At 40.7% G+C, this 16420-nt stretch overlaps 1 protein-coding gene across 1 annotated transcript; it reads right to left on the minus strand.

Annotated features, from left to right (window-relative positions):
* Positions 1-5583: 5583 nt before the first annotated feature.
* MPC1 (mitochondrial pyruvate carrier 1) lies at positions 5584-16420 on the minus strand. Its single transcript, XM_058020957.1, has 5 exons — positions 16251-16420; positions 11347-11350; positions 9012-9108; positions 7281-7413; positions 5584-6585 (listed from the first exon to the last, which is right to left on the minus strand). Exons 1-5 carry the CDS (start codon positions 16319-16321, stop codon positions 6567-6569), a joined length of 324 nt encoding a protein of 107 aa, XP_057876940.1. The 5' UTR covers positions 16322-16420; the 3' UTR covers positions 5584-6566.

Consider the following 16420-nt stretch of genomic DNA (forward strand, 5'->3'; position numbering starts at 1 on the left):
GATGCGTAGGAAGTTCCAGTTGAATACGGGCGAGAACGTCTGTACTATGCAGGCGACCCGGCACTGTAACAGATTGTCCCGAGAGGTTGTGTGGTCTCCCTCAGTGGATGTGTCCAGGAACCATCTGGATGTGATCCTGTTCTGTGATTGCTCTGATCATAACGTAGGGCTCTAATGTCCTGTATTTCTCCTCACCCTTGTGTTCTTCACCTTTGGAAGTGGGATGTTTGAATGAATACTGCTGAAAGGTTAAGATCAGGGGTTATAAGGAATCTTAAACAAGTGGTCCTACAGAGACCTACTGGGAGCATGGTAGAAAACAAAATGGAGAGCTGCTTTGGGGACTTGCCTATTCCACTTGATGAGACCCCACCTCAATTCTGCTGTTTGGTGCAAACAGCTCACATCACACAAAGCAGCAGCTTCTGCAGGCCTCTGTAGGGAACAGAGCCCAACAGTGGGGAATGAATGCCCTTCGTACATTTTGAAGAGATCCTGTGCTTCTGAAAATTCAACTGTGAACATCTTCCAACAAGCCTGCATTGCTGACAGTGACAGGTAGTGGTGATGGAAAAACAAGGAACAAGGAAGCAAAAGCTGGAAAAGGTATCTCCTTTCTTACACCTCAGTTCAGGAAACCCATCTCTTCTAATTTGTCTGCAGATCAGCCTAAGTCACAAGCCACACAGTGGCTTCATCCAGCTTTATGGTAATTGTTTCTGCTGTGACTCAAACCTTCCCAGATCCAGTCATCACTTCTCTAGGGACACAACCTCTCATAGGTCTCTGATCTAGAAAACTGAAGCATACAAAAACCAGCTACAGATGAGCTACTACCCAGTGTGCTTGGCAGGTACCTGGTAGTAGTCAGGTGTGTGTGTGTGATTCACAGAACACTCTGAGCTTTTGCAAAGCTTTGGAGGGAAAGGTAAAAGCCTTTATTGGCTTACTGAGGCCAAAACAACACATATGCAAGGAAGTACCAAACAGCCTTGTGAGCTGTTCTCTGTGTGGCATCATACACTCAGATCAGGTAGTGCAGATGCTTGGGTTAGCTGATACACTACTGGATACCCTGCCAAATGTTTGAACCTTTCCTGGTACTAACAGTAATCTGGCTGAGAGCTGATGCTGATGTTTACCAACTTACAGTATAAGACACACAAAGTAATGGATAGGTTACTGATCACACTGCTGGCTTTTTGCTTTGCTTGCAGATGACCCATAGAATCAAGTGTACTTTGTAATTGTTGCTTTGCATGGCTTCCCCATGAACAAACATAGCAATTGTTTAAGGATTTTAAGTCATCCTAGGTGCAAGGAGATGTGGTATGTCTGAATCTTCAAGATAGGAACATTTGAGATAATCTTGCTACTCCCTTGGCACTGAAGTTAAAATCTGGAAATCTTTCTGTCCTGAAACTGATCTCAGATCCAGCCAGAGCCCAACTGCAGTGACAGATTAGAGGAGATTAATATCTTGTCCTGTCAGAAGACAACTTTAAGGTTTCACACTACCACAATTCCTCTTGAAAGAGGGTACTGATATAATCTACATCACTCGATACCACTCTGAGAAGGCACTCCTTTAGTTAACACATACCTTAGGACTAGAAACACGATTATGAAATTATTCCCATCAGCCTATAAATCAACATCAGTTAGAGCAAGTTACAGCAGTGATTCTCCTCTGAGTAAGTTATGTACTAAATGCTTTAGAAATTATTAAATACTTTCCAAATTTTAAGTGGCTTACTTTGTACCTTTACATTTTCCTAACACAATGGACCAAATATAGCCACTATGTAAGTGCTGCCATAACTGACATTGCCTTCTCTTGCAACAAAGGCTGGGTTTGGACCAGTTATCTCCATACAAGTTTCACTTAATGAGAAAGACATGACCCAGATTTCAGACAAAACGAATAAGCGTAAAATTCCTAGCCTTGTTGCCATAGTTACTTGAAACCTGCTGTTAAAGAAGGTGGGAAGACAGGGAAAGGATGAAGAGTAGGAAAAGCAGAGAGCAATATTATGGTCAGGCTTAGACCATGTGATAAAGAGAGGCGATGATCTGGAAGGAGCAGGACCCCAGTGATGACACTCAGAGCAGGTTATCCAGAAAACCAATATTTCTGCCTTCTGGCTGCTATTGAGTTGATACAATGGACACTGGTTATTTTTAAGTGGCTACCACAGTGACTAAATGCAGTGCACTGGTAGGTATTAGATCTGCAAAAGCAGAAAGGGGTTGGGCAAGGAGAGACAGATTTCTCCACAATTAATAAAGAAATTGCCTAATTTTAAACACCAGACTGATTGCCTTTCTACTTTATAGAGATTGTAAAACTTGCAGCAATGTCTTGCTTAATCAGAACAAACTTTTTAGCCTTTGTGTAAGTTGGCAGCAGAAATAGTCCAGCTCTGCAGAAGCAGAACTGCAGTCATATTGCATCAGGCAGTGAGCACTCTTCTTCCCCAATGCAGATAGGACCAAGGCACCCTGTGAGACACAGCCTGAAAACCTAAGAGAGCTGGTAACTGTGCTTGTGAATATTTCCTGTATTACTGTTTTATATTCTATTGATAACTTTGAAGTCTGTCACGGTGAGCATGAAGAAACATTGTATTCATTAAGGGCTTGGGACTAAGTGATATGAACATACTACTCTAATAGGTTATTTTATTACTTGTCTCTATCTCATATTTTTATTCCTGATCTTTTTAAGTGCCTTCACATTCTTAGAACTGGCATGTAAAGAAATTACTTGTGTCTGCATCCATACCAGTGTAATACAGATTCATGTTCACTGGAAACACACACAGTTGAAGTAAATGCATTTGGTAGTTTGATGCTCTACATATTAGTTTGACCATAACAGAGTTTGTATCAGCATTCATGCAAGAACTCAGGGAAAACACTGGAGTAGTTATAAGACTGGTCTGTCCTAGTCTAGGACTGTATTTTCTAAGCACTTTATTTCCATGTCAAAACCTGTCTTGGTCCCAAGGAGAAAACTCTCCTTTTTTTACTGCCTCCTCTGTCTCTAAACTTACTGAGACTTTCCCCACCCAATTCTCTGCTGTGCTGTCCTTACTCAGATGACACCATTGTGCTTTGTATGGAGAATAAAAGGTAACCCTTAATGCTGTGGAGAACTACATTTTACCATAAATGGGTTTTCTCTGAGAGCTGGCAGGCTGCATTGGTAGCATTGGGGCCAAGAGATTTTTCTGCTGGTTTTAGAGTAGGGAACATTCACTTTATACAGAAGCCTTAGAAGTAAAAATCCTCCAAAATAAAACAAAAATAATAAAAACACCCCCAAACAAAAACTCCAAAAACCCCCAAAACAACCCCACCACCCATATACATCAGCATTGGCTAAAATGATTATAAAACATGAGACAGTTGTGTGAGGTTGAACAAAATTCACTATCAGTAGGTGTTACTACATCATTACATTCATTAAAGAATCCTTGCAAAGTAATTCCCTCTCTTCTCACCACACAATTATGGTTATTGCTTTCTGTCATGTAATTATCATGCCACCAAATTATTTCCACATTGAATCATAAATCATCAAGATCAAGGACACTCAATCTTGCAATAGCAGAAGAGATTGTGAGCTAATTTGATGCCATAGTCAGTTAGTCTTAAGTCTTCCCTTTTGAAAGTGACTGAAGATATCTCCAGCTCAAACTGGGGAGAAAGGGGGAAGGGACAGACTGAGAGCTTAGCTGGTACTCTCTCCCACTTGAATTCCTAAGGGCCTTGCATTCCTTACCAGCAGTGTAGCAGGACTTGCTCAGAAAGATGAGAAATTCTTTCCTGTCTGAAGACACGAAAGAAGACAGCAGCTGTTGCTATAGCAGTAACCACTGCACCAAGAGAGGAAAGGCCACGTGGTTCCCAGCTCGCTGTGGTGGAACAGAAGCAGAACACACAGGCCAGTGCCTGGGAGCAAAGCAGCACAGGTTTCTAGTGACAGGACATATCCGACAGATGAAAGTTGTTATTAAACCAAGCTGTGAAATTAAAACCGAGCAGGTATTTCAGAACAATAGCAAGTACAGACAAGCCCTATAATCTTATAAATCCAAAGCAAATACTGAGCTCTAACTTATAATTAATCAGTGAAACTCACATAGCCCCATTCTTTCATCCAGTGCTACCTGAGGGGAGTAAGAAAAGAACAAAAGGAAGTACCATTAAGGTTTTCAAACTCAAGAATACACCATCTCCAGTCCTCTTTAAGCTATTGTTCTCCTCTTTGGATTATCCCAAGCAGCCCCATCCTAAAACAGCCATATGCCAATGTGTTGCAGTGTTTTGCGTCCGAGGAGTAGGGTGCTGACTAATCCTAGAATTAATTATTTCAAGAACTCCTTTTAGTAATATTGCAGTGATCCCCTTACACCCAGCACCTTTAAACAAAGAAATGGTATGTAAACAGCTTGACAATTAATGCTTTGATTGACACAGGCCAGAGCCACTTGGTGGCACTCTGCCCATATAAACTATTTTTGTCACTAGGCAGACTGACAGGCAGTGGAAATCCAGTCCACACTGGATTTCCCTTCCCAAACAGGGCCAGGTCCCTTCAAGTCCCACAAAAAATGGTTTGTTGCCACCCTCCCCCTTTTCTAAGTTTGTATGGGCTGCAGGAAGCATCCCTGGTTTAACATCTAGTTAAAGCAGGGTAAAGCCCACTTTCCACCTGCAATTCACTCTTGCTCTAGTCCAGTATGAAAGAATTTGAGCCTTATCACTGAATGGATAAGAGGAAGAAAGAAGGAGAAAGATAGAAGGAAATAAAGTATGGTGCAACTACCAGGAAAATGAGAGAAGGGACTCCTGCAAATGGTATCCTCTGGGTAAAGGAGCTAAGACAATCAGAGCTTATGAACATTGATCAAAGCAGGTGAGAGTAGAGTACAGCCTGCACTGCAAGCTTCATGCAAGAGCAGCATAAAACATTTCACACCAATGAAGATCAAACTCAGTTGTAGCTTATTTTTCCCTCCAGAAGTAATATAATAACTATAAGGTGCCAAAATAATCAGCTGTCCTTATCTGCTCGTGTCTCACTACTCATTTGTACAGAAGTCTAATGGTGCTTCTATTCCAGGAGATAGGGAGATGACTACTTTTGTGACAAAACAGCAGTACTGAAGGGGCAGCTTTTTGCAGCAGGCAGTACCAGTTTTAGCCATCCAGCAGATGTGCCCTATTTGCATCTATGTCCATCAAAAAAAGTTACCGTCACAATAGATTTAGAAGATGGTCAATTAAGACTTGCTCTAATTACAAGATAATAGCTAATACTGACTTTAGTTATATGAGAGCTCTGAATTCAACCCTGCCTATCACACTAGAACTACTAAGTCTAAGTACACACACACACTTTTTGCTGCTGGGGAAGAAGTTTTAGGTACTGGGATCCACAGGACACTTACCTAAATTCAGTACATACCATTTACTTTTTCGGCCTGATTTGCTTCATGATGTTGCAGTAATAAAGTGACACTCCATAATAAAATTTCACTTTTGGGTCTGTTACCACAGTATGAAAAACAAAACTTTTCCAGGTATTCAAGAGTTTTATTGCCATTTGGAATATGTTTATTGTTCAAAAACACTGCACTGAAAAAAAATCTGAACATATGTTCTCACATTCTTTGTCAATTTTAGCTTTACAGCAATGTAACTTTCAGGCAGATCATGCAGAAAAACCACTCTCACAATGAAGTCAAAAACTACTGAAAGGCACTTGGCATCTTTCAGATCTTAGACTCCAAACAAGTTCAGTTTTTGCCTGTGTAAGAATTACATACATCTAGAATAACTCAAACAGTAGGAAAAAATAAAATCCACTTAGAACTTCTTAAAGAACAGTATCAGGCTTTGTTGCCTTCCTTCATTCAGTGCTATGCTTTTGTTTTCCCAAGCCTTCTTTAAATAGTGTGCGACATAAAATGGATGTTAATGAAGTCTCTTTACTGAGAAAAGGCATGCAGTGAGGGAAGGGGGATGGCTGCTCACCTCAGGCTGCCTATCTACACATTTGTTCTTGTAGATCAGCAAGCCACTGCTTAAGTTAAAAAAAAATAGAATAGGAATGAATGCACTCAAGTTAAATGGCTTTTAAGAATATGTTAATACAAACAATGATACCACCTACAGTTCTGTTTACTGACCTCTGTCCATGTTGATTTTAAAATGAGTTTTGTCAAACCATCATGGGCCACTTTTGTACACTGTTAGATAAAAAAGTTGGTGTTCAAATATTGCTTGTTATTTGGGTGGCTAATGTTTTATTAAAAGGGTAGTTATTAAAGATCAGTAAGGCAGCAATACTTTAAATGTAATGGTTTACATCACTGAATGTACTTTTTAAAAGGCAAGATAAAAATATTATTAGAAGAATTCTTGGTGGGGTCATATTCATAATGGGTGTTTCTGTTTCATCCCCACTGTAATTGTCACAGCAACTGTAGATGGCATGTCTTCCTTGGTTGTCATTCAGGATGAATACATTCCCTGGCTCATTTCAAGTAATAGATTTAGTTCTTTTTCTCCAGCCTGCCAAAAGAAAAACAGCTTTTGTAAGAGTGAATATTGAAATACAATTGCTGTTGGTGCAAAACTGCAAGTAGACGTGTCTCTGCATAAGTTACTGACCAGTCTCATTTTTTAATTTACATTTCAGAAGGTTTCATTCTCTATTGCTCCACAGTAGTTTCCCGGGGCAGAAGAGAGAAAAGCCATAATCCTGATCACCAGGATTGCTTGGGGCAGTGTCTGCACTGCTTGCTACACAACCAGAGTGTGACACTGATCACAGTCTGTTCCCCAGGCACACTCAGTTGGCTCCACCTCATGTATGGAACAGTCAGCTCTGATAGGTTTTGTGTGACTTCTCTTCCAGATGTACACCTCCTTCACAGTTTTATGGATGTTTTCCATCTCAGGAATTAGTTACCAACAGACTGCACAAAAAACCCCAAAACAGCCAGCAGCTGCTGAAGGCCCTGTCTGCACTCCCTCACGACCACAAGGGCTTCCTGCCTTTTCTGTGTTCAGACCTCAGAAGGTTCAAAGGAGGTGCAAAGTAGAAAGTTCTGCCTACTGACAAGCTTGTTAACAGGTTTGCAAAAGGTAATGAAGTCAAACAAGTTCAGAAACCACGCAGAGCTTAGCACCACAATTAAAAATCACTAACAGAGTATTCCAGGAGCCATCAGTTTATGACTTCCCCATTTAAAAATGTGACTTGCCTGTATTTGATCAGTCGTCCTCCTTGAATAAGTTGTGCAATTTCATTAGTGAAGTGGCATGCAAAAAGAAGCCAGTTTCTTGGCTGCACTTTGTAGGCAAATCTCATGAAAGTCAAGGAGTAACAACACAGTGCTGCAAAGGATGATAGATCTTGTTAAGAGACTGTAAATATTTGCATTTTGTTGAGTCACAATTTTCCTACTAGTAAAATGTAATGACAGGCAGAAGATTTCTTGCTGCTTATGAGTTTTCCAACCACCCTACAAACTTTGAGGATCCAATGCAAGAAGACCAAACAGTGCCCACTTCTACTACACAAAAAAATCTACATGGCTGCAGCTTTCCATAAAAATTCATTTTACTCATACACTATCCTGGGATGCAACTGAAGTCTTATTAGTTTATTATCTAAATTACCTCAGCCAGAAAATAGGAGTTTACCTCAATGAGACATAGTCTGTCATATACTACTATTCTGACAATTTCTAAGACAAAGTATTTTTAAAGACACTAATCACTTAAATAGAGTTCTTTCTGGGTACATTTTAAGATCAGGAGCTTTCAGTGTCCAGGGAATCATGAACATTCAGAAACATGAAGCTTTGTTATCTGCTTTCCGGAAAGATGAGAAACTATTTTGATCTGCTCTCCTACCATAATTTAAATATAGGAAACTACAACCCAAGAATTCCCGTTCTGACAGGCTTAAAGAAAAATTGGTAAATTAATTGTTCAAGGAAAACAGTCTTTTTAAAAGTACAAATATTCTTTTTTCATCCCCCTGCTTCTGTACACACAAACTATATATACCTGCAAAAATTTAAAAAAGTGTCTCAACACTGCTGAGCTGGGTAGCTGCCTCCAAAACACTATTTGCAAAACAATTTTGCTGTACTGGAGACTATTTAAACTATTCTTCTGTCTCAAGTAAGCTGGTTAAGGGACTGAATTACTCTAAGCAGAGCCTAATGATAATGGGACTATAAAATTTCTTAAGCCAAATGTATTTTGCTTGTGGGAAGAAGAATTACTCAGAATTAAGTTCAGTGAATTAAGGAAGAGATATAATGCCAAAGTTAAACTAATAAATTAAAACTGCAAGATTTCTAATCCTAGAAAATAATTTGAACATAGAGACAGACATCTAGGCAAAAACTATACATGTTCTAAAGAGAGGTGGAAAAATATTGCTTATTATTGCATTTAAAAATAATTTTTTCATTAAAAATGAAGTCACAATAGTCTCCTATAGACAACTACTTTGCAAGGAGTTAAAGCTTTCTTTGCTGCTTCTTGCACCCTGACCAATCATAACCATTCTTCACTTTGTCAGTGCTGATAAATACTTAAATCTCACACTAACCACAAAGGATCATTGTTCTTTATACAAAGAATAAAACTGAGCAAAGATACATTTTGAACAAGTATGTGCAATAGCTTAAGATAATACAAGTTACACTTCAGGAGACAATCTGGTCTTGAAAACTGCTAAGGGTCAAGAACTGCCTCACTCTTCCCTCCCAAATTAGTGGAAAGCTTTCCAAAAAAGAGCCCTGCAGTTTTTCAGTACTTCAATTTAAATGGCATCTAAAGTTATGTAACAAGATATTTGATATCTACATCTGCTTTGATCACAAATTTGCAGACAACTAATAACATATCACTGCTTAAACGACAGAAACTGTGTTCTGGAGTCAGTTTCCTAACAAGAAGTTTGTCTCAGGTCTTACCAAATGTCATTCTGCCACTAATAATTTCTGGCGATTTCTTCATGTCATTAAAAGCAGCAACAGGAAGACCCCAGTTGGCAACTGGCCCCCAAAAGTGCTGTGAAGAGGGAAAACAAATATCAAGTTAAACAGAAACAAAATTCACCTGCAGTAGTCTTACAGTTTTTTTCTTGGTCACACAAAACTAGAAGGGAGGGTTATTGGTAAAATTCCAAGAAAATACAGACTATTTTTAATGTAAGAGAGAAACTAAACCTTTCTTTTAGTGGCATCTACTCTTCAGAAGGAAAGGTAAAGGAACCTACTCTGGATCTTCTTTCAGATCAGAGAGGAACTATCTAGAGCCACTGAAATAGAATTATAGCTTAGCAGTCATTAACCACCTGATTGGTATTGTCAGATTTATAGCTCACTTCTGCACAGAGAAATAGCATTTCTCTCTTTCAATTAAGGCTACTCAAAAATATAATGAAAATGTAAGGACTTGATGAAGTGAAGAACTGAAGGTGTTTTCATTTAATGCTGAGGATGAAGAAAAGCTCAGCGAGCATCTTGTGAGTGCTTACACCCTCTTTTTGATAGAACGGGGCCAGCAAGCAAAGCAAACTTTACCCTGAGCTACATCTGCAATTGCTGAATCTATTTGGTGATCACTTAAAACTCAGTAATTCAACAAATGTCAGAGGAGAGCAGTTAGCAACAGGTGTGTACACAGATAGAATAGAGACAAGAAGTGCAAAGGATCAAATCAGAAAAACTGACAAGTTGATTTTGATGAGAATTATCTAAGACTCTAAACTGAGCAAAATAATGACTTAAGTTCAATTTCTGCTTCTGTTATGAGCAAAAAGGCTTCACCAGAATTCTTTCCACACAAGATGCACACAGTATTTGCCTCAGCTTCTTCTAAGTAGAAACTCATTCTCAGAAGTAACTTGGCCAGATACAACAAAAGAGATGCACCTCACAAGAAAAAGCTTTGCAGATTCCAGCTATATCCATTCTTTGGACACTTCCTGTAACTATAACATGTTTAATGATTTGGAGTTATCAGGAATTATATTATTGTTATTTAAATTTTTTGCAATTTTCATTCTAAGATAATCTTGCCAGTCTTGCTTGTAACAGTGCAGCCAGACTAAAAGCCACACTTGCTTCCTGCAGTTGCAATAGAAGAAACTTAAATAGAAAAAAGCGAGTTTAAGTTACACACACAATAGTTCCATTTCAGAGCAATAGTATTTCTGCAAATTCAGATATATAACAGTATTCTGAAGATCAGAGTAAAAGCATTTGTGTGCTATATTCCTAGTGATAGGAAAACTGACATCTGCAGTGGTTAAAGCCTCTCAAGTGCATCAGAGGTAACATGGCACAACTGAGGAGAGTTACATGACTACATGGTAAATAAAATGTACTACCACACCAAAGCAAACTTCAAATGGAGGGACACTACCTGTACTTGGTGATGGTTTTCTAGTCATTTTAGGGGTCTCATTTGAACAACTGCAGTTTATGAAAAATAAGCTTTTTTATTGAATCTCTGAAACAGTTGCAGTTTTTAAGAATATGACTGACAACTACTGTTTTGAAAAGTAAATTAAATCAATTTGGTATTTTTACTTAATCAACTGCCATTAGAACATAACCAAATAACACATCATAGATTTTGGACCATTCAAATCCAGGCTGTGCAAGCTGAAGAATCATCAGTAAACAAAAGTAGTGCAGCAGTAGGTTTTCTCTGCTGACAAGGAGTTTTATCTGGAACCTTGAGATGGCTATCAGGCTTTACGGTCTCCAGGCAGGCAGCCCTTTGAAGTCTCACAAAAATTAAAATACATCCCTAAGTTTGTCTTTTCTCTAGGTAGAAGAGCCACTCTTCCATAGCGTTACAATTCACTGTACAACAGGCATAAAATTTCCACTTCCAGTTTCAGAGGCAAACTGAAAGGGTACAGGACAGAAGAAGAGTGCAAGATGAGTTATTTTGTACATTTATGGTCTGGCCTGAAGGCTGTTAGAGATAAGCCAGGTAGTCTGGTTATGTAACAGTATTGCTGTTACGTAGAATAAAGGGTTTCACACTGCTCTGATCTCCTTAGCAAAAGAGCATGGAAAAGACAAAGCCCCTTGAATTTAAGACATTCTGAAGATGACTTGGTCATCTTAGCCTCAGATTTGCAATTAAATATTCCTAGTGCATCACTCCTGGAGGTTTGTATTATGCCTTTCAAGTGCAGACAAGCAGTACATAACAGTACTAAGGGAAAAAGACAGCAAGTTATTGAAGTTAGGAAGAATGTGAAGTCAGAAATCCCCTCCCTTTTCTTACCGTACTGTTCAAGTGCACCATCATCGTTTTCCATTCAAAAAGCACATGAAAGAAAGAAGAAAAAAACCAATACATGAGTTTCTTTCATAATCTACATAAACAAAAGCATACCACAAATAGAAAATAGGCACAAGTCAGGAAGCTGTCACGGCATTAACTTTAAATAATGCATTGGTGTTTAAAAAAATCCCATTTCCCACAAGAGCTATCACTGTGACAAGTGTTTGCTGCTCTTTTTCCCAGCTACATAAAATCCCATTATGGTCAGTGGAAGACATTCAACCCTTCAGAGCACCCAAGATCCCACCCCAACGACTTTAAATGATGCCAAAAGACATCAAGCTTTGTAATGGCAAAGCTAAACAGCTAAAATTCTTCAGTGAAAGCTTTGAAGTTGCTTGGAATTCTCTGTATTCCTCTGTAAGTAGGTCAAACCAAAGACTGCCAGAGATCTTCCTGTCACTAAATTTGGGCCAACTGTGGCTGTACCAAACATGAGCTATAACACATTCTCAGTGATATATGCAATTACACTTCTGTCATGTATGGGGTTCATTTCAGTGATAATCCAGGTACCAATTTAGGTAATAACTTAATGATCTATGCACAAAAGATAGACTACAGCATACATTTAATATTGTTTGCTGATAACAAAAGCTTACTAACTTTTAAACACCTTCTTTCTAATAAAGGTACTGACAAGACTTAGTTGTGATTTATGACTTACAAGAAGGCACTTCTTATGAGAAATAGGTAGGCTAATAGAAAGCCTGAGTTGCAGAACACTTTGTAACCATCACTTCCCTCACCATGATTTCCATGTTCTTAGATGGCCATTTTATAAATAGCTATGGTAAGGGAACAGTCAGGTCCACTCAGGAAATCACAAAGGATGCGTGTTTCAGTGAGGCTTCACTACAAGCTGGTTCAAGGTGCTTTGTTTCAATGCCCTTGACTAGTCTAACCACTTGTTGTTTGTTTTCTCTTTAACTGACCTGCAGCAACAGTTGACTGAAGTTCGCAAGACAAATGTAAACTTAAATTTCTTCATAAAACCTTAACTAAACAAGTTCAGATGTGTCTTCTGTCACCACGTTTTGTGCCAACAGAAGTCAGCCTTAATTTTTAAAGTGTAAGTTGTTTCTGGGGAAGCAAAAGCCTAAAATAGAATCAAACTGATACTACTTTAACAGAGTAGACAGCTCTGGCTAAGGTCTTACAAGGTTATCCTTACAATCACATGAGAGTGGAAAACATCCTTATAGAAGAGGGCAAACCAAGGGCACATAGACTCTCCCAGGAAACAGGAATCCAGCCCCAAAGCTCTGCAGCCAAGAGAGTTGCAACACATGCACCACATCCAACAGCGAGGATACTGCCCCATGTGCATGCATCTATTTCTGAAGTGACTCCATTCCAAATTAGTTTCCAAGAACTAAATTCAGTCCTTGACAAAGAAGACATTGAACTAGTGTTTTCAGAACTGTGAACAGCAACTGTTGGACTTACTCAGTTTCCAAGTATCAGTTTTGTGTATAAATGTCTAGACAAGACAAGAGGAACCCAGACAATACCTTCTATCATTACTAAGTTCATTCCAAAAAGACTACAGTGGGAAAGATTTAGTTCTCTAAAATTTTTGCATGTATTTTCCTCACTCTGGCAATAAGAATATTAGTAGGCCAGGGACCATTCCACAAGTATAGGAGAACTGTCACCACGTGTTTTCCCCATACTGCCATCCCCTAAGTGGAAGGGGCACTACCCTTCTGCAAAAGGGCAGATTGTTCAGTTCTCAGAGCACACAAGGCAAGCAGGTGTGTGTCCTTCAGTTTCTAGCACGCATCACAGAGAACTTTTTATTTTAAAGTTTTTATGTCCTCATGTTTAAAGATTTACTAAAGACAACTGAAGATCAGCTAATTTTGGTTCTATTACCGATGCTACCTGCTCTGAAGTTTGTTTAAATTAAAAGAGAATTCCTAGACAGCTCACATCAGTTTAAGTGCTCAGGCTTTCCAGGGAATGCACTACCTCTATTTCAAAGCCCTCTCTATTAACATTTGCATTGCTGAGTCATCAGGAAGAGACATTTCAGAAGTGCCTCAGCACCCTGCAATGTCCATGCCTCTTTTCCTGTTACCAGGAGATTTTTGCATTCCTTGCAATTCATTATGTGATCAAAGCAATTTAGGCTTCCACCACAAGAAGATGACAGCTTGTCTAGAATGATGTGTTCTGTCCTAAAAGAGGAGGGAAGCTGTTTTATTAGATGTTTTTCAGAAGATGTTTTAAATCAATAGGATAGGAAATAAGAGGATGCAGTTGCCTACTATTATTGGCTTGCATAATATGACTATAGTGACAGATGTCATTTTTAGAATCTGGAGAAAAAAAGCAACTTCAGGTTCACAGTACCTAGAGCTGCCAGGCTTTAATATGCTAATCAGCTAGTTTTAAATAACATTACTGCTGCATTTTACAAGCAGGAAAAGTCTACCTACAGCTTATGTTCTTACTATGCTCATTTTGAAGCATTAGGATGCAGTTAGGGTAAATTTGTATTTATAAGATTTACAGTTATTCAGATCCCTATTAATCACCTCTAGAGAAAAGCCAGATGTGAAACAGAACAATTAATTTTAATGACAGTTTTAAAAGCAACTTCTGCTTCTTTGTGCAAGATCTAAAAGCCAACCCATGACATAATGCAATTCTAATGCCAGACATATCCACCTGAGCAAAGCAGCATGCAATCATTTTGCTTGCTTTCATGTTTGCAGGTTATGAAGCTGAAATTGAAGCTCCTTATTCCAAAAGATGTCTTCAAGTTTTTGATTGCCCCGAGCCATAATAATGGAGCACTTAATCCACCACTTTGGGTAACCTAAGTCATTCTATTGAGGTCAAAGCCTATCACCGGTTTCCCAAACAGCACCTTAATTCATTAATTCTGACAAACGAGTTTCATATTTATAAAGCCTTGATTCCCTGCAGTGGTTAGATGCTGATTTTTGGAACAGACTCCACAGTCTCAGAGCTTTTGGGACACCTTTGCTCCATGAGCAAAGAAAGGACTTTTTTTTCAGGCTAGAGTCCTGTTGTCTGGGGAAGAAATCACCTTCAGGAAGAAATGCAAAAAGATAGCTCTCCAATTCTTCTCATGCAGAAGACAGACAAGTCTTTATGGACAGCTATTTAAATTTTAAACACAACAAAAAGCCAGTAACTTAGACACTCATCTCCTAGTGAGCAAGAAACAACGCTGAAAGGCCAGAGCAGATGGAGCAACTGGCTTTAGCTCTTCATGACACACCCAGTAACAGGAGTACAAATTAAGCAGGTACCTTGGTTATAGCAAGGCAAAACCCATTCCATCCACAATGGCAGAAACCTGTGGCATGCTCTTTTTACTGAGATACAGCCACATACACAGCTTGTTTGAAAACTGGGTGAAACACATCTGAAAGTTTGTTTTTTTAAACTTCTCAGTCTTGGGCAAGGATAGAGATATTTCCAGTGACTGACGACATTAGGAAGCACCTGTTATCTCACCTGGATGTTTGTTTTTCTAATTATGAAGCAGATTACTAGTTTAATGGCTATCTACATGGTTCACATGAATAGTGTTACAATCAATTAAATGTTAACACTCATATGCATCTATCAAGCTTACACGGCTTCCTCAAGACTTTCAAAAGGAATCACAGAAGCCTGCTCTGGAGTTTTGTTTTGCTTCAAGGTTGTTCTCTTGCTTCTCATATTTTTGCCCCACTGTTTCTGTGGATTTTGATTTTGTGAATGCCAAACAAATTGAGCAAACTTTCCAGTGCCTCACCATGCCCACGATAAAGCACTTATTCCTAATATCTAATCTAAGTCTATCCTCCTGAAGTCTAAGGCTTTACATTATAATCCCTCATCCACGCAGCCTTATACCACCTCCTGCTACTTGAGCCAAGACTACATTTCTCAGATAAACAGATGTCCTCCTACATGCTTGCTCAACATCAAACACAAGGTGCAAGAGATGTAGGCAAAACAGCAAGCAACAGCTACAGCGAAAGGTTGCTCAACCACCTTTATTAGAAGAGACCATTTTTATTTGTTCAGTTCGTCAAACAGCCTGTCAGCTGGAGAAACTTCAGCCTGCCTACCCGAGACTGTTCCTGCACAGTGGTTCAACAAGATTTAAGTATGCCAAAACTGTTCTTTAAGGCAGTCTTATAGTTGCAGTGCGGACTGCCATATCCCTCACGCAAGACAACGCTTGACACAAGCACTGAGCTGTCCGGGAATGACTTAAGCCACGCTCCCACGACAGCGGGACTCTGCAAAGAGACACCTATTTACACGGACTCGGAGATTCAAATACCCGATCTTCAGACTGTATCTGTGACCAGGCTCGCTTTTGCCAGAGGCAGAGCGGAGCCCTCTCTGCCCTTGTGTCAGGCTGTCCCGGTGCCGGGCTCCTGTGCCGCAGCGAGCGCCTGCCCGCGGCGGGGCGGCCCTGGCGGCTGTCGCAGCCGGGACGGGAAGGTCACGGAGGGGCGCAGCTGCCGCGGCAGCTTCGAAGCGCGCCGCGTCACTTCAAGGTCACGGCCGGTTTGCTCGGGCCGGGGCGGGACAGCGACAGCCCCGACCACCCCCGGGGGCCGAGGTGACGACGGGCGAGACAAGGGGAACGACGGGACACGCATGACACCCCCGGGCCGGCTCCTCGCTGCCTTCCCCCCGGCCAGCCGCCGGCGAGGGCGACCTCGCTAGGGGTCAGCCGGTGCCAACCGTCCGGGGCGCCCCGAGGCTGCGGGAAGCTGAGGGGTTCGGGGACCGAACGCTGCTCCCTACCGTCCGACCGGGCAGGGCGGTAGGCTCGGCGATGACGCCCCCCGCGCCGCGCTTACCTCATCAGATAGTCCCTGAACTCCTTGCTGCGCACATAGTCCACGGCCTTGCGGCCCAGCGCCGCCGCCATGGCGTCTCGGCGGCAGTGCGGTGTCCCTCGATCGCCCGCCTGGCCCGGCCGCCTGACGACGCCGCCGCCGCCGCCGGTGACAACTGCCCCGCGCGCCGC

The sequence above is a fragment of the Melospiza georgiana genome, chromosome 3 (assembly GCF_028018845.1).
Source record: "Melospiza georgiana isolate bMelGeo1 chromosome 3, bMelGeo1.pri, whole genome shotgun sequence".
Taxonomy (NCBI): domain Eukaryota; kingdom Metazoa; phylum Chordata; class Aves; order Passeriformes; family Passerellidae; genus Melospiza; species Melospiza georgiana.